Below are 21,727 nucleotides of genomic sequence, written 5' to 3' on the forward strand. Positions count from 1 at the left end.
TTGGCCTATGAAAGTGAGAGGCGGTGATGGTTAGAGAGTACCAAAGGGTATTCTGTGCCTTCCCTGTTGTTTCGTTGAATGATGTTTGGATTCGGAAATGGGAGGCATTTTGTGCCCTCTGTGCTTAGTCGATCTTGTACTTCTTCAACATGTCTTGTGCTTGTGCCTGCTATTTCGCGGCCGACTTGGTGGCCAAACGGGTAAGACTGCGTCGTCTCAAGCTGTTTTGTTGGGTTCAGACATACTCATCCCCCTAGATTGTTATAATTGCCGGTCTTTTAATGCCTAGACCCCATCCGGGGATAGGCCAATCTAGCTCCTATTTCGAAAAAAAAATAAAACATTATGCCTGCCATGTTTGTAGCTTTATAGGCTATGTGACTCAATTCCCCAAGCTTAACCCTTTATGCTTGTAAGTTGTAACGCTGTCCCCTGGCTGCCGTATTTCTTTTATATATTAAATGGTATTAATAAAAAAATTCCTCACCTAAGAATTTTCTCTTTAAAAAAGAAAAAAAAAGATGCGAATGAGAAGCGCGGGTAAGTAAATGAGCCCTTTGTGCAAGATCCTCTCGTTATCTAAAAGCACGAGTGTCGTTTTCCGTAACACGTGTATCAGACGTGGCCGACCGGATCCGGGGTTAAAGCACCTCAAAAATGTACACCAAGGGAAAGATAGAATCCAATGAAACCAAAAGTACCTTTTGGGTTTGCATATACTTATGACGCAGAGGAGATTCTAATTACATGATTAATTTTTGGTTCCTTGCATGAGATTTTTGGACTATCTCTCTAATCTTGCCCAGTTGTTAGCATTACCTTAATTCAGTCCGATACGTTTCACGTCCTCAATGTGCTGTGCTGTATACGCAAACAACACCGACAGCATAAAACTATTACAGCCGTGTACGTGATTGACTCAAATCCACTCAGCAGCTGCCAAGTACCTACCAAACTGCAGCAAAAAGTCATGCATGCCATTTTTTTAATTACATTATATTACACTATCCTTCTCGCTGCCACACGTGGGCCGCCTTGGGCCCACTGATTGGATGACGTCATATCAATCGAATCGCAGCAAAGCCCCTCCCCCGCAAGGATAAATGCCAATTGCTCTCGCTCTTGCTATACTCCTACTACTCCGTGCCTCCGCTTAGATCGCTGCGAATGGCGTCTTCGATGGTGGTGGGATTCGTGGGGCTCGACGAGCTAAGCTTAGAGCTCGCCTCCTCCCTCATCAAATCGGGATATCGCGTTCAAGGCTACGAGGTCCTCTTCTCTCCCCTTTTGCGCTCCTATAATCAATTTCTCGATTCTCTAGTATTCATGAAAACTACCGCGATCTAGCGATCTGAGGGATTAGAATGTCGTAGTGGTGTTCGAATCTTGCTTGATCGCTTCCCGGATTTGTGGATTCTTGCTCTGTGACCATCTGAAGAGTCGCAATCTTGTAGGTCGTGCTTAACATGAGTTGTTTTCGCGATCCGATGCAGGTGGATGGGTCAGAGGTGATGAATGGGTTGTTGGATTTGGGCGGCGTTAAATGTGGAAGCCCCGTGGAGGCTGCAAGAGGTCAGCACTCAGCACTCAGCTCTGCTTTGTTTTACTAGTCTTAACGATACTTTAATGCTAGCTCTACGAATCTGGAGGTTCCTTAATCCTTGCTACATTGTTTGAACTCTTTGAGACATTCTGTCATACATTGCTCGAACTTGAAGGATCTCTTTCATATTCTCTGTCGATTCACATTTTCTGGTTAGCTTTGGGTGCATTAGGATCACCGATTACAGCTTACGAGGGGAGGAATATATCATAGATTATTAGCTCACTGACTATTTTAAAAGCTTAATAACAGCTTAGGTTATTAAAGAATATTGATTTTTATATTTCATATTATGATGTTCCTTTTCTCTTCTAAGCTGCATGTCATTGATACATGTTAACTTATGAACTACTCTAAAAGTTTAAGCTATTAGAGAACAATAATTTTCATATTTGATATTCTAACAAAAATTGTCGAGTTTATTAGGCCTTAATTAGGAGTATGAATGCCGGGTTATCCCTACCGAATCTCCCTTTGCAGTGTGATAATTTATTTACTCCTGGCGATAGTGTTGCTCCATTAGTTCTCTGAGTTTAAACCTGCTACATGGTTTAATTGGTTCATCAAGCTAGCAGGCCTAATAAACTGGGACTTAGTTTTGTTCTTGTTAGTAGTATACATGTAAAGCTCTAGATCAGTCAAATGAAATTTAGAGGGAGATTTTGTGAAAGGGGAATGTTTCCTCAGTTGTAGTCTTGGATCTGCCAAACCTATAGGATTGTTCTCTTATGTGCTAGCTATAAATCATCATGTACAATGTGCTATAAGATACATCTTAGAGTATTAATAAGATAAACTGCACTTTGAAGCTAAAAGTAAGGCTAGACTTGATCAAATAGCCCAATCTGCCCGTGCCTGGCCTGGTTTGGACTGGGCTAAGTCCAGCCAGGATCTGGTTTAGGCTCAGCCCGGCTCGAGCCCGAACTACCCACAGGCGGCATGGGCTAGCCCTTTGCCCACTCGACCCGACTTGGAAGCTCACCTGTTTGGCTCGCAACTAGGCCCGTCTGTTCTACTACAGTAGCCTGCCTGTTCTGCTACAATAACTTGCCCACCGTTTTACATTTTTTTAAGCACACCTTTAAATTTTTAAAATTTATTATTATTAATTTTTAAATGAAGGAACATAAATATATATTTTTTAAAATAAGCTAATAGTAAAAAATTCTAAAAATAGCTAAAATATGAGTTGGGCCGAATGATTGGTGGGTCGGGCCGGCTCGGCCCAACCGACTAGCCCAATCTCTCGCGTGCCGACGGGCGGTAATGGACTAGACTATTCTAGCCCGGACCGAGTGATTGGTGGGTCGAGCCGTGAACAAATACTTAAGCTCGGTTAACCTGAAAAGCCCGATCCGGCCCGTGCGATGATTATATCTAAGTAAGGTAGAAACTATCTAACCCAATTAGGGACAAGCTTTCATAACACCTAAAGCTTAATAAAATGGTTTGGCAGATAATATTTGGTTCAATTTAGTTCGTGAAAGAAGGTAACTGAATGCAGTTGATCCTTCATTAATCTTATCTTTCAGTAGCAGATCCTTTCTTTCAATGCATAATTTGGTTGTGATTAGTTTTATCAAGTATGATTTTTTTTAAGATGCTAATTGACTCACCCAATTAACCTATTCTTTGACCATCTACTTGTTTTTCCTTTGCTCAGCTGCTGCAGCTATCATTGTAGTGAATGATGCAGATGGCATTGTTGATGTACTCCTCGGGAAGGATGGCATAGTCACAGGTCCTTTTAATGTTTCATGATTTATTTCATCTGTATTTATGGAACAATTTATTTGGTAATTTATCAGTCTTTCTAACTTCTTATTTAGGTTTGCATAAGGATGCTGTCATTATCCTTCGTTCAGCATTATTACCAAGTCACATTCAGAAGTTAGAGAAGAATCTTTCAGGTGCATAACTCATCTCATATGCTGCTACATTAGTAAATTAAAACAAAGATTTTTTTGGTGATTTTTTGTGATTGTGTTGGTAGGACAAAATTTACCTGTGTCCATTTTTGGTTTGTGATAATGTGGAGTAGCTCTGCTCAAATATATGAAATTTTAAGAGTAGGCAACAACAATGCACTAGTTAAATTGAGTAGATGAGGTTTCTATTTCTTTCTGCTATTTTCCTTTTCCTTCACTAACTTGATACGCTACGAAGTTGAATATGAGGGAAAATTGTTTCTCCCTTAAATGAGTGTCAGATCAAAAGTTCCTCTGTTTTAGGGTTATGAGAAAAGATGTTATCTGAAATTTTGATTCTTTACTCTGCTGTTGGTCTCTCCTTCGTTGTATTATATGCACAGTATGAACTTTATTAGTCACACCATTTTTGACAAGAAAGTGCCTGGACTAGGAAAAAGAAGAAGAAGATGGTCTAAAGTTCTTCTGTTTCTGCAGATAAGGAAGGGGCTCCTGTTCTTGTGGATGCATATATTTTTAAAGGAGGACTTGAGGCTTTAAAACAAAAAACTATTGTGAGGCTGTGAGCAATTGACAGAAATAATATCATTGAACCTTTTTTCCCCTTTGTTTATAGTTTCCCTTTCTTCGCATTCTTAGGTTATTGCATCTGGAAGAGAAAATGCTGTGCAAAGGGCTCATCCTTTTCTCTCTGGTAAGATTGAGTTCTTCAATCATTGTCCATAACGAACTTGTTGGCAAGAAAGATCTGCATATGCTCTTCCTCTGTTGTACTTGCAATTTTGACCACTTGGTTCAATGAACAGCTCTAGGCGACAAACTTCATTTCTTTGAAGGTGAAATTGGCGCTGCCAGGTGTGTTCTGTTCCGTGTAGTAAGGAACATATACATTGCATAACCTTATGTTGTATAATCATGCAATGTTTGTTTAGCATAACTTTCTGAGCACTATAATATAGTACAGTCACTTTTCTGACCAATCCATTTTGCAGTAAATTTAAGTTGGTAAATGATCTGCTAGAAGGCATTCATCTCGTTTCCTCAGTAGAAGCAATGTTCCTTGGTGTTCGAGCTGGAATTCATCCATCAATTCTCTATGACATTATTTCAAATGCTGCTGGAAGCTCAAGGTGTTGGGACTAGGCTTAATTTTCTGTTTCTTTTGAGGCATATATCTTATTTATCTTCTTTTTTTCAGTAAAATTTCCTCACTTTTGAGATTTGACTTATTGTATGGATGTTTAGATTTGGCATTCCTTATAGAATACAACAAATTTATCCCTCGATGCTATCTCTGATTCATCGATGTTTACATGCCTATAATATGACAACTATGTGATTATTCCAGTCTAGAATAATAATTGTATAAGTAGGTAGATATGCTTCATTCATGAATAGATATCTGGTTTCATTGCTTGTGTGGTATGGCATTGCCATGTCAGTGTTCTTGCCCTGTGGTTACAGTATAATTCTCTGGCAGTTTAAAACATACTAAACTACAGCATGTGAGTAGCAAAGAAAGGAAAATCAATTGATACCCTGCTAATACTTTTGATTGAAAGTGAAATTATAGCTCAAATCATTTTTTTTCCAAAGCGCTTTCATTCAACTTGTCTCATTGTTATAGCTTAATTCCTACATTAATCATTCTTTAGCTAAGATTTATAAAGAGTACGAGAACACATTATTGGCATATTAAGTCTTTTATTGCTAAGGTTGCTTCCATGCTGTATAAATTCAAACTCTCTTTTGGCTCAATGAAGTTAGTGTAGTTATTGGGCAATATTCTTCTATGTTATCACAAATTTACAATGCCACTAAATTGAGTTATTAGGGTTGATATGTATGAACCACTTGGTAGAACAATTCTGCCACAAAATTGATGGGTGTGCTGCTCATTTTGTGTTAAGACATCTCTATCCTTGCTCATGAAAGCTTATTAGTGAGGAGTGAGTACCATCGTGCTCCTTTCTTTTACACAGAATGCTGGTGACTTGGGAGTTCCTTTTTAAAATTAGAGTTGGATGGAAATATCTTGGAAATCTTTTATTGAATTACTTTTACATCTCATCTAGAGAAAGGGTTCTTCTAGTGATAGTACTCTAAGACATCTGGCTATACCTAGCTCAATTTAAGAAGCCGTTAACAAATAACACATGTCAAGTGAAGCATTTAGTCTCACAAAGGAAAACAACTTCCAATGTCTTTCTTTGACAGTTTGAGTTTTGGCACTTTGATGGTCAAATTGCAGTCCTTTTCAAATTTAGTTTCTTAAAGGAGTTTCACATGTTCAGGATCTTTGTGGAGATGGTTCCCAAAATGATGAGTGATGATTACTCACTACTAAGTTCTCTAAGTGCCTTGGTGGAAAATGCGGTAAGGTTACAAATTATGCAGTTCAATAATGTACTCTTAAAAGTAATGTTTTATTTTGACACAGCTCTTTTCGTGTCTCATGTAATATTTCTGTAAGTAGCCTGTTTGAAATTTTAATGCTGCTTGTTGTCTGATGCTTCTTTTCCTTCAAATGACATAGAAACTTGTATTGGATATGGCTAAAGCAGTCAAATTTCCTCTTCCACTTCTCGCGATTGCATATCAGCAGTTGATACAAGGTACTGCACAAAATAAGGATTATTTCTTTTAGTGGCTGACTTCTAATTAAGTTGGTTTTTGCAAGTTAATACCTTCATTTTCATTTATTATTTACTTTCAGTCAGTTCACCAGTTGGAAGTGCAGTTTCTGTCTCACCACTTAAGGTATGATTGATGTTAATTTAGTCAGTTTTGGATTTTAAGTTTATCACTTTGTGATACATCTGAACATATCTGGCTACTAGTTAATGGTCTGTCCCTGACTACCTGGTTCTTTTATGTGTTCCTTGCAACTACAATTCACAGGTTTGGGGACAAACATTTGGAGCTAATATAAGAGATGCTGCCAATCAAAAGTCCTACAACCCTAATGAATTGGCCAATCAACTTGCTATGACATCGAAAGTTGTGAATAGAGTTGGATTTATTGGTCTTGGTGCTATGGGCTTTGGAATGGCAAGCCATTTGCTAAGATCAGGCTTCTCTGTCATTGCTTATGATGTAAGAACTATCTATCTATCTATTTATATATGTATTTATTTATTTATTATGCCTGAATGGTATGTTAAAAGTTTAATCTGCTTGAAGATTTTATAAGGAAATATAGATGCAGTTGCATAATTTCTAGAACCATTTTGAATTAGGTCTTGTGATTCTGATCTGTGATAGATCAAATGCTCAGGGTACATACTCAGAAGAATTTAGAAGAATAAATATGGCAAAGAGAACTTGGTTTAGTATCATTTCACTTTGACTTAGGTGTTCAATTATGTGATTTGTTCTATCTTTTGACCAAACTGTTGTTCTCCATTCTGCCTCCTGGTGCTGCTTTTATAAAACTCCAAACTCGTTGGAAGGTCCATTTTTTCCTCTGCATTGAGAAGGAGCTATATTGGTGGACTTTCAAGTTTCAACAATCATTTCACATGCTAGAGTCTTAGGCTGTTGGTTGCATTAAGTTTGTTTGCATTGGATAAATATTCTGGCATACAATGTTGAAAGAGCAATATATTTGGACGATAACTTGCAAAAAATAGCTGGCAAGTGGCAACTTGGTATACTAGAATCATGTTTTCTTTTACTAAACTGAGAAATTAATGGTACAAATAGTTTAATTTCTTATTCAACCAGTTTGGTCTACTTAGAGATTCCATTGATTGAACTGTTTTCTCCCATAAGATAACACTCTTATCCAGCTGGAAAATGAACTCCTTTGCTGAGTTGGAACAGGAGAAGTCTCAGTTCAGTTCTCCATTCACAATCTTAGCAATGCTATCTTTGCATATTTTGAAACAGTTATAGCTTGTTAGTTTACCTGTCAAATCAAACTTTATATTTATCTTGATGTTTCTATTCTGTAGCTGAAATTATGCATCACTTATTTTTCTAATATTATTACTTCTATTTCCTTTATCAAAAGTTTCTTCTTTATGCAATTGCTTTTGTGTTTTTACTGTTGTAGGTTTATAAGCCAACTCTGGTGAGATTTTCTGATTTAGGTGGCATGGTTGGAGAGTCCCCTGGAGAAGTTTCCAAAGGTAATCTACAGTACAGAAATATTCACATTGGAAAGAAAGTTCCTTGGTGTTGTCTTTCTAATATGTATACAATTTGTACACTGATTGGGGGAGGGGGAGGGAAAGGATTTATTAAACTAGCTCCTTTTTGGAGTCCATATGCTATGGAGTAGTTATTAGTTTCCTACTTGATAATAGAAGGCGAATTCCTATTTCCAAGGTAAGAAGTCTACCCTTCTGTTTGTGACAATTGTGTACTTCATCATTAAATTCCTAACTTTTATTAAACTCCAAGGTTGACGATTTAGTAATTTGAAACCCATTATGCAAGGCAGTTGTCAAAATCTGGATATGTGACTGATGTGAGCACGCCTTTTGTCATGTCAAAAGAAGCCCAAACTACTTTTTCTTGTGTATTTTCAAAGTAGGAAGAATCTCACATTATTCCTTCATCTCTTGAAATTGGTTTGTCACCATAAAAATATTTATTCATAAACTTTCAGCTATATAGTTCTTTCATATTCTGTTTTTAATTGTGCAGAAAATCCTTGGAATAACATGTTATAGTGTTGCAATTAAATAAATGCATATTAATGCCAGAAGTGATGTTGTTATTCAATTCCAAATGAAACTGCTGCCTCAGAAATATAATTATCTTTTATTAACCCCGTTCTCTGAAGTTTGATATAATTAGAATAATTCATATTATGCATTCAATTCTGAAAGGATGCTTTTGTCTCATACAATAATTAATAAATATATCTTTTATTAACGGCATTCTCTGAAATCTGAATTTATTATATGCTATTTTGGTCAACCAGATTGCATTGTCAAAATTGCCCTGTTGATATCTTATTAGTAGGAAACTGAAGTAAAAACTAAAAAGTAGTTTTACAACAACAGCAATATGTTTCAAGGAGCTATGCTGCATGCTAATGCATGTGGGCACATGGTAGGTCATATCAATTTGTATGGAATGTCATTCATGATAGCTCTATTCTAGCATTGGAAATAAAAAAGGAAAAAGAAAAAGTAATTAATATGAGCTTGCTTCCAGATGTAGAAGTTCTTTTTATCATGGTTGCAACTGAAGCTCAAGCTGAAAGTGTTTTATATGGAGATGCTGGTTCAGTGTCAGGTAGCATATAAGTTTTGCCTCTTGTACATATACATCCTTTAGCTTTCTGCCTCTGAACATCAATCGTATCTTCATATATTCTTTGTTGTCATGCAGCCCTTCCAGCTGGAGCAACCATCGTTCTTTCTTCTACAGTATCCCCTGGATATATTACTCAACTTGAGCAAAGATTAAAAGGTAGGATTTTTTTTCTTCGTCTATCATTTGCTTATGGTCGTTATCTTATATATGTTCTGATTATGACTGCCTAATCTGTATTTAAGATATTATTGCTTAGTTTAGACAATCCCTCTGCTCATGAAGAATTGTTATCATTTGGATTTTGTCTTACTTTCTTGCAGATGAAAACAGGGATTTGAAATTAGTAGATGCACCTGTATCTGGTGGTGTCAAGAGGGCAGCAGACGGAACACTTACAGTATGAACATTCGGACCTAGTGTTTTTCTTCAAGAGCACTTATAGTTAAGGAACTTAACCATCATCTATTGTATAACTGAAATCTTTCTACTGTTCATTTTCTTATAGATAATGACTTCAGGCACAGAGGAAGCTCTTCAATGTACTGGTTCTCTTCTCTCTGGTAATGACTATAGAACACTCTAGATTGAAAAGAACTTACAAGCACCCCATTTGTACAAAAATTATAATGTGTGGATGGTGATCAGTTTATTTAAACTGCAGCACTAAGCGAAAAGCTTTATGTCATTAGAGGAGGATGTGGAGCTGCAAGGTAAGAGAGATACTTTGAGTTTTCATGAGCATATGGAATATATATTGGATCTATTCGCAAATCATAGCTACGTTTTCTTGCACAATTGTGTATGAACAACAGGGAATTAGAAGTTCTCTCTAGTAACAGAATAATTAGTTTCCTCACGAGCTACTCCAGTTATAAGTTTCATTTATTCTGTACTTTTCTCACCAGCTCCATAAAGATGGTTAATCAGCTGCTTGCTGGGGTTCATATAGCTTCCGCAGCTGAAGCAATGGCATTCGGGGCTCGACTAAGTTTAAGAACCAGACTTCTATTCGAAATCATTCAAGATGCCAGAGGATATTCATGGTGCGTCTCTGCATTTATTTCAGTCATAGGTTTTTTACTTGGTAGACAATGACCCTGATTCCATTAGACAAGCTTATTTCCAGAAACCCAAGTGATAAATATGTATTTTATGTTTGAATACTAGTCAATTCTGGTCTAAAGGCTGCATCTTTATTTATTCTGTATAAATATTAAATATCCTAGCAGTTCCTTTGCACCAGATATGGGTAAATGAGCACCGTAATAAACACCTTTAAACATTCTGTTGGGTATTCGAAATGTAAGTGTAAATTCTTGATGATTAATCTCCCATCAAATTGCTGTTTACTTGATTGTGGAAGCTTAAGCTTTTAATTCCTGAGCTGGATGGTATGTATGTGATATATTTTCAATAAGATCCTTTCCTAGTTTTATGTACCTCGATTCGTTGATCAATGTTCTTGTCAACAAGGTCATAGGGTTATACACAACTTTTATATGATTAAACTACTTGCTGAGATGTCTTTAGAAGAAGAATTTGCAGTACTTCATTGTAAGCATCTTCTATCACTCTCAGGGAAATGTGCCTGAATACTATATCAAATTTTCTAAGAATTGTCAGGGTATTAAATGTTTGCGAGAAGTTGATGCTCTCCAGCATGGATGATACAAAGTAATATGATGGAAGAATTAATAACCACCGGCTGATCAATTGTACTCAGCTCCTATGATTGATAATTTAAGATCAGTATGACATATCTTAACCCACAGATCTCTGAAAAGATAATTTATAATGGTGGATATATTCTTTGATCTTACTTTGCAATATTTTTTTTAAAGCAGTTATCAGTGAACCAATATTCTATTGCAGGATGTATTTTCTGATCATAATGTATTCTATTTCAACAAAAGATTGTGAATGAGTAGGAAAGTTATTATTATTGTTGTTGTTGTTGTTGCCGGAAGGCTAAGCAAAACAATACTAATACTTGAGTGGCGCCTTACTATGAAAACTGGTGGGCGTGCCCACCCCGTGCTGTTATAAGCGCCTCTTCAGCCAATGATTCATTTCCACATTACAATAAGGTAGTTAATATGTTAAGGCAATCACTTACTACACTAATATTCTTTGCAGGATGTTTGGAAATCGGGTGCCACACATGTTGGACGGTGATTATACTCCCTATTCTGCAGTGGACATCTTTGTCAAAGATCTTGTATGGATAAGTTTTGTTGATTCCAATAGTTCTGCTTTGTTTGCCATGACGGTCAATATAGTGAACATAAATAGTTTGATGCGTGCAGTTTTTGGTTTCAGGGTATTGTGTGTTCTGAGAGCTCCAACTTGAGGATCCCAGTTAATGTTTCAAGTGTTGCGCATCAGTTATTCCTCTCAGGTTCTTTTGATTCAAGAGATTCTTAAACCTCTCTACTTTTTCTAGGCTTGCTTGTCAATTTGATTGAGTGAATATCACACTGTGCATGTTTCTGTTTTCCTTCCAATTAAAGCACATATTTCCTATCATTTACTTTCAGATCATCAACGCTGTAAGTGGACTCCTCGAGTTGTGAAGTTTAAATTAATATTCCACTGTGCCATTGAACTTTGCTACTTCGTTACAAACTACTTTGTTATCCATTGATTTGGATAAAATCATTGTCATTTCCTCCATAACTGGCATAGCTTTGTTTTTTTGTTTTTTTAAACTTTACCAGAATTATCTTAACAAGCTTCATGATGTGTTATTCAAATAGGTTCTGCTTCTGGATGGGGTCGATATGATGATGCTGCTGTTGTGAAGGTAAAAAGTGAGAGCATTCTCTCTCTCTCTACCTTGGGATTAACTCCTTTATAATCTCAAGGAGAAACCAATGGCTGAAAGAGTTTTAAAAATTAAAATTCTTCCCAATATTTTAACATATACTGAAATTGTGGTCGAACAAGTTGATACTGGCTTTTATAAGGTTACTATCATACTTCACTAAAGTGTTAATGTCTACACTAACCCAGTGCAATTGTCCTACTGTTCTGCAGGTGTATGAGATACTAACTGGCATCAAAGTCGAAGGAAAACTTCCTGTTCTTAGTAAAGAAGAAATCTTAAATTCTCTTCCTACTGAATGGCCCGAAGATCCAATGGAAGAACTTCATTTGCCGGAATCACAGAATAGTTCTAAGGTTCTGGTAGTTCTAGATGATGATCCAACTGGAACTCAGACTGTTCATGACATAGAAGTCTTAACAGAATGGTAAAATCTATGTTTATTTTCTGAAAACTACTTAACATACTTATATTTTGATTAAGGCATCCTGGGATGGCATGCCAATCAAAAGATTTTTCATCCAAGAAGCATTTTCATTGGTTGCATGATATGATCTTCAACTGCAGGAACACTGAGACTCTTATTGAGCAGTTTAAGAAAAGGCCTACTTGCTTTTTCATTTTAACCAATTCGCGATCACTGACTGCTGACAAGGTAGAGAATCCATAAGAGTAAATATTAATGAGCTTTTAGAGTTTGTAAAGAGTCAAATTTTCTTTTTGATTCTCTAATCTAATGTCTTTAGTTAATATCTTGAGAGGCGATAGGTAGTATAAGATAATAATCAAGCTGCTATTAAGTTTCTTATCAAGAATGTTATTGTGGATCTGAGAATTTTGCAGGCCATCTTACTGACAAAAGATATCTGTAGAAATGTCGAAGCTGCAGCTAAGACAGTCACTGGTATTAGTTATACTATAGTCTTGCGAGGTGATTCAACTCTTAGGGGGCATTTTCCAGAGGTAAGGTCTCTTTGGCTTCCCTTGAGGTTATCTTCATTTTTGTTCTGTAATACTTTTTTTGTTTTTCCAATCCAGTGTTCTTTTACCTTTAAACTGCTTCTAGACCTAAGCTTAATCCTCTGATTCCAGGAACCTGATGCAGCTGTCTCAATATTAGGTGAGATGGACGCATGGATCATTTGCCCGTTCTTCCTTCAAGGGGGACGTTATACTATCAATGATATCCATTATGTCGCAGACTCTGACAGGTGGTGTATTTATGTGTTTGGTTATTTCACTTATCTTATGGATCACTGAAACTTTAAGCTGGATCTCTTGCTCTCTCTCGTAGATTAATTCCTGCTGGCGAGACTGAGTTTGCTAAGGATGCTTCCTTTGGTTATAATTCTTCTAATCTCAGAGAGGTATAATTACATAGCCCATTTTCATTTGCAAATTAAGTCATAAGGAAGGATAAAAATGGTTCTGTATCTGGATATTCAGTGGGTCGAAGAGAAAACTAGAGGGCGTATTCCAGCCAACCGTGTTTCATCAATTTCTATACAAGTTTTGCGTAAAGAAGGGCCTGCTTCTGTTTGCAAGTATCTCACTGGCTTAAATAAGGTATTTCAAAATATCATCTTATGTGCATAAGAATATGTTAAATGTATAAATTTTATTAGTATATCCTTGTGAAGTTTTGCGCAAAGAACCAAGTTATCCTCTTCCATTTTTTCTCTCCCTCTGCCCATAAGTATTCACATGTGAAATTCTTCTATACTATACAAGCATCAAGTGGAAGAAATGAAAGAATAAAAGAATGATGTGATCCTGGAAAATGAGTGTGCAACTCATGGCTTTTGTACTTGTTAGTGCCACCTTCACTGGATGCACCACTACCTTTCTTCATTCCTCTTGAGTATTTCTCATCTTGATTATGTTATACACAGTGAAGGAAATTCGAAGTGTGAACTCCCATTGTAGGAAAATTTGACGATCTAACTACCAAAGCTGCTTGACCCACTTAACTCCTCCATGCTGAACACTTCACCACCAAGAAGGCAATACAGAATGTGTATTTAGATTTGGATTTAATTGACTCAATGTCAAGGTTTTTTAATGACCGCGTCTTGAGCCATAATGTGGTTAAAATTGTCCCAAAGTTGCTAAAGCAAGCAGATGAATATATTCAAAGTGATAACATTGAAAATGAGTGTAACAAGTTTCAACTTTTTAGGGTCAGCTATATGGAACCTTGTTCTCCATTCATATCTATTTAGTGCATTGGTTTCTGTAAAATGTACATACTCTACAGAAAACATAAAAAAGTTTCCCTTAAAAGAAGGCTTGTCGATCTTCTATGACTTTCTAGGCTTAAGTCAATGGGCTGCTTGCCTCACATTGCAATTTCATGAATCAGTTAAGAGAATAATAAGTTATTTTTGAATTGAATCAGCTCTAAGATTGTTCACACATATAAAATAATGTCTTAGGACGTAATGTGTACTAATGTGTGTAATTTATTGCATGGTGAATAGGGTTCAGTGTGTATTGTCAATGCTGCCAGTGAGAGAGACATGGCTGTATTTGCTGCAGGAATGATCCAGGCATGACAACTTTATAATGTCCTCAGTTAATTTCAATCTTTCATCTTTTTCTTAGAAGTGATTATCTTGATAGGCCGAGAGGAAAGGAAAACGTTTCTTATGCCGCACAGCTGCAAGCTTTGTAAGCGCTCGAATTGGGATCAAGCCTAAACCCCCAATGCTCCCAAATGATCTTGGCATAACAAGAGATAAAAGTGGAGGCCTCATAGTTGTTGGCTCTTATGTTCCCAAAACTACAAAGCAGGCCTGACTTCTGATTTCTTTTCTTCTTTGTTTTGATTTTCATATCCTTCATGATGCATGTTTTATACGGATTTTTTTTTCTCTTTAGGTTGAAGAACTTCAGTCACGATTTGGCCATACCCTAAAACAAATAGAGGCAAGTTTCCCTTTTAATTGTAAGTAAGAGGCTAATAATGGACAAATTAGATGAGTTTTATTTGACTTTGAGATGATAGAAAGCTTCTGTTTATATGAATTTTGTTTATTTTCAATATCAATGTACTCTATACTTCTCGATTTCTAGGTAGTTTGAAATCTCCATGAAATCTCCATCATGTCTCTCTCTCTCTCTCTCTCTCTTTTCTTATCTAATCGCAGGTATCCGTTGATAAAGTCTCCATGAAGTCAACAAAAGAGAGAGAAGAAGAGATCAGTCGTGTCACTGAAATTGCAAATGCATCTATAAGAGCATGCAAAGACACCCTATTGATCACCAGCAGGCAGCTTATTACTGGAAAATGTCATTTTTCATCCCTCCCTGCTTATATCAATTTGGTTTCATTTTGTCTAATCTGATTAACAATGTCAAAAAAATTCTGAAGATTGAATCTTAGTTGCATCTACTTTATAAGTTGATATTTTTAGGTGAAGCATTATATACTTGAAGAAGAGGAAGTAATTAAAACTACGTAAAATTCCATGGCGCAGCATGTGCAGAATTTGTTAGGTAGTTCAGCAACAATGCAATAGAAAAAACAAGCAAACCTTTAGTTGCAACCTTTTGGGGTTGGATATATGGACCCTTTTCTCAGTCCATCTAGGCAGTTGGCAATAAATGACATGTGGGTTCCATCATTTCAAAAATTAAATAACTGGAAATACAATATGCTCATCGAGAGTAAGGTCATGAATAAAATGTGCAAATAATAGATGGTAAAGGCAAATAAAGGGGGCACACAAGAAGGGAAGTAAAGCGAGTGACTGGCTTATATGATCAATAATCAAAATAGAAAAATTAAGGTTGACAAGGAGGATTGGCTTCTCTCAAATTACTAGAGAGGCTGATAGAATGCTGATTATTGTTATAATAATAATTATTATTATTACTATAATTAGTTTTGTTGGGATAGGGCATTCCAAGGCAAAGAAACTCCATTGTGGAGCTTTTAGACCAGATAGACTATCTTTGAGAGCCTCATCAAAGTGCAGTAGTTCGATACTTCAGATGAAATGCAAATGCCAATATTGGACACTTAGAGTTATTCAGAAATTGGTAATGTGCATATGATATTTTGGTTTGCCCTAATTAGGATAGCTACTAGTATGAAGAATCCATCTTACGATCATATAATCTTCACTTGTGCTAGAAATTATACTGGGATCATCATTCATAGCTTTATAATTTCCTCGCTGCAAGGAATTATATGAAATTAAATATGTATAGATTAAAATACAATTTCCAGATATAATCATGTTTGACTGATTTCTTGAGTATCTCATATAGCCTTTTTCTTCCCCTAAGCAGCCCCTGAAGAAAGTTTGGAGATTAATTATAAAGTCAGCTCTGCACTAGTCGACATTGTTAGAAGCATTGATGCCCGACCTCGGTATATCCTTGCCAAGGTACTCAGCTAATGGCAAACAGTTCCTTTCTTTGTTAGGCTTATAACCATGCCATGGTATTTATAACTTTATCTCTTAGCAACCTGTTGGATAGTTACATGATCAGCACAAACACTTCTTTTTTGTAAATTGTTAAGATATACTTCTAAGCTTCTTTATTCAACACATTACCTTGTTAATAAATTTGTCTACTTGTCATGTTGTTTGGAACCTCTTGCTAATTCCACAATAACTTTAGGAATTCTACAAATATAATGCACCTATGTTCTATTTTTCATATGTCCACAAATATAAGTACCTAGACATCATGCATTATTTCTTAATTTTGTAAGCCTCAAAATCATGAAAAACTCTGCAACTCAGACTCAAGCAGTAGCCATGCTATAGTAACCCATGCCACAAACATGGGTTTGTCAAGTATATCTGAAGTCTTGGATAATTTGGATAATTTAATTGTTCTATATACAGGGTGGAATTACTTCATCAGATCTTGCTACAAAAGCTTTAGAAGCTAGGTCTGCCAAGGTAATTGGACAAGCACTAGCTGGTGTACCCTTGTGGCAGCTTGGTCCAGAAAGTAAACACCCTGGTATTCCATACATCGTCTTTCCAGGTGATTAACTCTCAATTTCTGTTTGAAGAAACTACACTCCAACCGTTTGCTAATGTATTATACTGTTATTCTTTCCTTTGATAGGTAATGTTGGTGATAGTAGTGCTCTGGCAAATGTAGTTAAAAATTGGGCTCCCACTCGCAGAAGCACTACAAAAGAACTTCTTCTAGTGAGTTTCTGTTAACTTAATGTTTTGATTGTTTTCTCTCTCTTTTCCTTCTTTTCTTCTTTCATTTCGTTTCGCTTACAACTTGTTATCATGAAGAATGCGGAGAAGGGGGGATATGCTATTGGTGCCTTCAATATATATAATATGGAAGGAATTGAAGCGGTTGTTTCAGCTGCAGAGGCTGAAAATAGTCCTGCTATCTTGCAGGTGAGAGACTGTTGGTTATCTATTATCCAGTGACCATTTAAGCTTCCAAGTTACTGTTCTCTAACAAAATGGCCAGTCGCGTTTAGGCATATCATTGGTGCAAGCATCTTGATATTTCAATAATATTTTGATTCTTATAAGATTTTATAAGTTGCTCTTTTGTGATTAAATACAATAATGTTTACTCTAGAGATCTGTTTAAGATTTTTCAATGCAAGTTAATTATTAATGGAATAACAATGACAAAAGGGTTCCCTGGTAAAAACGACCATAGGAGTCAAGAATAATCAGAAATGCCATCTGTCTCATGATTAAATATTGTGGAGCAAGCAGAAAGTTAATGGTATTCCTAACTGCCAAGTGTGAACTTCTAAGAGCTTAGCATGCTTTGAAAAAATTATTTTCCTAGTGCTTCATAATAATATTTGTGCTGCTAATCACTGTAGTCCATGTCATGCAAGTGCAGACTTTCTTGACGCCGCTTCTTTCAGGAAATTTACTAAATGTAATTAATATGTATTTGATTTGTTGTTATAGAGCATAAGCTTCTGTTAGGGGGAACTGGATCATGATTCTATCTCTTGGTTTTCAAATTTAAATCTATTGTTCTGACTTCCAGGTTCATCCAGCTGCTTTGAAGCAGGGAGGAGTTCCCTTGGTTGCCTGTTGCATTTCTGCTGCTGAGCAAGCCAGGGTAAGTGCACATTGCTAAAATATTTTCTGTAATACCACCTGCATAATTTTAGAATAACTTAACCTACATATGTTGATAGAGGTATGACAGTTATCATTCTATAGATCATCTTACCTTTGGAGGAATACACTTCTCAATGAATGCATCAGACTAGTACATTAGATTCTACTCTTTTGTGTATATCTGCTAGAGCCTAGTGCACATCTGAAAGTTGCTAAAGCTCCACAGAATATCAATAAACTTTTATAACTGGCCATCTGGCCATCTGTCCATCACAATTCACAACCTCTTGAAATTTCTTGGTCAAATCAAAATTAGGTAATAGAGGAGTGAAATATGTAAACCTATTTGAAGGTAGAGTATAGTCACAGTTTAGCCTCATGAAACCCAGGACAACAACTATTTACTGGAAATTCTTTTAGACATGGAAATTAGTTAACGTGAACGGGAATATTACTTTTGAAATAGGAGTTGATTGCTCTGACAGGTGAAAATAAACCAAAAGTGCAGCATGAAGCACAATCTAGAGTTGATAACTGATAAAGTCTTGATGTATTTAAGACTAAGGGTAAATAAGTAGTTTGATAGCCTATAGTTTCCATTTCCAGTTCACCTGGCTTTCCTTGTGTATACTGTCTGCATGAGATTACGATTTAATCTTTAACTGATGCTTCTTATGCTTAACATTTTAAATATAACAAAAACTACTTTATTATTGAAATATCCATAACATCCGTGAAATTTTTTCTCATTTCTTACATTCTAGAGTAGAATTGTGTTGTTTGACATTGATACCTATAACTGTTGAGATGATCATACTTCCTCTTTTCCTCGATTCTTTATACTCATCTGAGTGGTTCATGTCCACAACTACATGGCAGGTGCCGATTACTGTTCACTATGATCATGGGTCCTCAAAATCTGAACTGATGGAAGCTATTGAATTGGTAAGTAATGGTATTAATGCAGATGCACTGCTGAATTTTTATAATAACTAGCTAGTAGTATGCAGCTTTTCTAATGTACTCCCTACTTTTTATGTAGATATATTTTTCATTATTGTCATGGTCTTGTTTAGCTTGCCAAGTCTCTGCTTCAACTAACTGGGCTGCTGTCTTTAATACTTTCAGGAGTTTGATTCAGTCATGGTAGATGGTTCGCATCTTCCTTTAAAGGAAAACATCCTCTACACAAAGTACATTTCTTCTTTGGCACATACAAAAGGGATGCTTGTGGAAGCTGAACTTGGACGGTTGTCAGGCACTGAAGATGACTTAACAGTTGAAGATTATGAAGCTAAATTAACTGATGTAGCTCAAGTAAATCTCCTCTGCAATTTCTGGTTCTTGTATGTCATACATAGGAAGATTTAAGTTACTAGGTTTATTGGTAATGGTGCAGGCACAAGAATTTATTGATGAGACAAAAATTGATGCTCTAGCAGTCTGCATTGGAAACGTGCATGGAGCATATCCACCTAATGGTCCCAATCTCAGGCTCGATTTGTTAAAGGTTAGATACTAGCAGTCCTAGTTTTAGTATACTTACTTTTTTATGAAGACTTGCCAAATTTACACAATTTTCTAAAGTAACTCCTCCTGGCTTCTTGCTTATTGCGTGTGCATGTTCCAGATAAAAAATTTGAGAAATTTTCTTTATGAGATCCCATCCAAAGCACTTGCTGCTTGTAACTTATTACAACCTCAGTTTGGTAGCCAAATGGAACTAGTAAGAAACAAAACCATAATCATCGTTGAAATCTTTTCTAAACAAGATAGATGTTGGCCATAGAACAACTCAAAGATGAGAAGAATCCAAAAGAATTGGCATGATCTTCATGATGTGACTGAAAGATGTTAAGCTCTAGAAATAGATGTCAAATTTCTGTCCAGTTGGCAGATAGAACAACCTCTTCAGGAAGTTCTGTAGAGTAGTCTAGGCATAAATCATCTTAAAAAGGAAATATAAGTAACTTTTATTTCGAGATTGCGTTTGTTGTGAGGCACAATTAACCCTTTGCAAATGATGCAAAATCAAATCTTAGTAATGAACAAAAATTTATCTTTAGCCTCTCAGTGACTTAAATACCACAATAAATAGATCGTGATTTGACCTGTGTAAGGAAAAGGAAGAATGAGCAAGACTAACAAAATGCCATGGGATAAGATTTTGGTACCAATCATAGTTGAGGAACCTGTTTATAGATATTATATTTATACTGTCCACCATGATTCTGTAAATAATTGTAAGGAACGGGTTTGGTTGAAATTGACAAAAGTTATTCTCATGGTATTAGAGTTCTGGCTTGATTGACTCTTTCCCGTCACGTTTCTGTTTCCATGTATATTTCAAAATCCTTTTATTTTATTGTGAACAATGACATGTATTTCCTTCAAATTGTTGATATCAATCTAATTGCCTCTCAGGACCTTGGTGCATTAACCGAACAAAAGGGAGTCAGTTTGGTCCTTCATGGGGCATCTGGCCTGTCCAGGGAACTTGTCAAGGTACAGCTTTTTTCTGGAGAAAGTTAATTTTCCCCCATGAACTTTCTAGAATTGAGGTTTGATACTTTTGAGCATACTTCATTTTGCAACTCTGCATATTCTTTCGAAGTTCCATTCCTACAGCATAGTTGGTTAGGAGTGAGTATCATGTCCCAAAGAACCCTATCCCCGTGCTTGAAGTGCACATCAAACACTGATATAGATCCATTTCATAGTAATGATGGCTAAATCAAAATAGCTGTGCTATCCCATTGTGGAGAGGTGCCAAAAAGGATGTGGCATTGACAAAAACCTACAGGATTTAGGTTATGTGAGACATAAAAGGTGTTCCACCTGGGTTGTCGACTACTTAGCGCTGGTCGCAAAGTAATGTAACTGGTGAGTCCATGAAAGGTCCTTAAAATTGGTCTGCTAGCTGCTGGCTATAGAAATTAACAAAATATGAGCCACTGAAGTAAGCAGGAAGGAGATGAACCTATTTCTGTTGTGCATGTGTGTCAGAAGCAAATAACGAGTGGATCAATCAATTAGATTCGGCTAAATAGTTGAAAACTTGAAATAAAATTAAGAATGAACTCATGGTGACTTTTCGTGATGTACTACTAATATCATATCTTTTTGAGCAGGAATGCATAGACTTAGGTGTGAGGAAATTCAATGTGAATACAGAAGTAAGGAATGCTTACTTGGAAGCTCTTAAAAAGCCACACAAGGATCTGGTTCATGTGATGGCGTCTGCAAAAGAGGCAATGAAAGCAGTCATATCAGAGAAGATGCACCTCTTCGGTTCAGCTGGGAAGGCATGAGAGTAGCACCAGCGGAAAAGCCTTTCACTTCTAAAAACATACATTCTCTGAGATTGTCATTGGATTCTGAAGTCTAATCTATTTGAAACCTGGCTATTTAGTTTGTTAGTAGCATCTTTGTCTAGTTGGTTCAAACTTGCTTTTGAGAATAGCAGGTTACAAGTAGCAATATTTACCGCGAGTCCAAATAAAAAGCAGTAGTGTAGCTTCGTGATAAAATCAGAGAAGTTTACTTTCTTCAGCGTACCAATTGCGAATTGCGATGCTAAAAGAAACAAGCAAATAAGTTTGTTACAGAGTAACTCGAGAAAATTCTCCAAGATGAATGAATGAAAGATAGAACTTTGTCTTTGATGCCCATAAGTCGCCAACTTTAAAAAAAAAAAAAAAAAAACTTCCACATCCTTTGTCAAATAATGCCCATAAGTCGCCAACTACCAGGCATTACCAAATTCACCTCGTGCTGTTCCAGGAAAGATAAATCGCTCAGAAAAGATCAAGAGAAAGAAAACCCTCTCAGAGACATTAAAAGTCGAACACCAAGCTAAGCAGCATAAAGTTCCCTGCTACGCTAAAAAGACCTCTTCTATACAGATCGCTAAAAGTGATACGAGAGAGAGAGAGAGAGAGAGAGACAGCGAACACTTTCAGAGACAATACGTCGAACACTACAAATCAAGACCCCTCGTACGCCGCCCCCTCTTCGGCGC

The 21,727-nt window shown here is 36.5% G+C and overlaps 1 protein-coding gene across 1 annotated transcript; it reads left to right on the forward strand.

Annotated features, from left to right (window-relative positions):
- Positions 1-1,111: 1,111 nt before the first annotated feature.
- LOC140759936 (uncharacterized) lies at positions 1,112-21,128 on the forward strand. The gene is made up of 42 exons (XM_073096648.1): positions 1,112-1,269; positions 1,494-1,572; positions 3,267-3,344; positions 3,433-3,513; positions 4,009-4,085; positions 4,171-4,225; positions 4,338-4,386; positions 4,524-4,661; positions 5,826-5,907; positions 6,068-6,146; positions 6,248-6,291; positions 6,433-6,627; positions 7,589-7,664; positions 8,701-8,781; positions 8,878-8,958; positions 9,123-9,199; positions 9,308-9,362; positions 9,464-9,512; positions 9,708-9,845; positions 10,939-11,020; positions 11,122-11,200; positions 11,559-11,605; positions 11,839-12,053; positions 12,194-12,281; positions 12,470-12,589; positions 12,719-12,837; positions 12,921-12,993; positions 13,073-13,192; positions 14,107-14,175; positions 14,249-14,419; positions 14,507-14,554; positions 14,776-14,917; positions 15,923-16,020; positions 16,489-16,633; positions 16,718-16,803; positions 16,900-17,010; positions 17,630-17,704; positions 18,586-18,651; positions 18,835-19,023; positions 19,106-19,216; positions 20,131-20,211; positions 20,838-21,128. The coding sequence occupies exons 1-42, from the start codon at positions 1,168-1,170 to the stop codon at positions 21,015-21,017; spliced, it is 4,131 nt and encodes a 1,376-aa protein (XP_072952749.1). The 5' UTR covers positions 1,112-1,167; the 3' UTR covers positions 21,018-21,128.
- Positions 21,129-21,727: the final 599 nt, after the last annotated feature.

This window comes from Typha angustifolia, chromosome 5 (genome assembly GCF_048772165.1).
Source record: "Typha angustifolia cultivar Huaian chromosome 5, ASM4877216v1, whole genome shotgun sequence".
In the NCBI taxonomy this organism is placed as follows: domain Eukaryota; kingdom Viridiplantae; phylum Streptophyta; class Magnoliopsida; order Poales; family Typhaceae; genus Typha; species Typha angustifolia.

Excerpts from the sequence above, each read along its gene's own strand:
- LOC140759936 (XM_073096648.1), top strand. The coding sequence starts at position 1,168 with ATGGCGTCTTCGATGGTGGTGGGATTCGTGGGGCTCGACGAGCTAAGC. Across the intron at positions 16,804-16,899 it reads CTACAAAAGAACTTCTTCTA|AATGCGGAGAAGGGGGGATA; the intron begins GTGAGTTTCTGT and ends GTTATCATGAAG. Across the intron at positions 19,024-19,105 it reads AATTAACTGATGTAGCTCAA|GCACAAGAATTTATTGATGA; the intron begins GTAAATCTCCTC and ends GTAATGGTGCAG.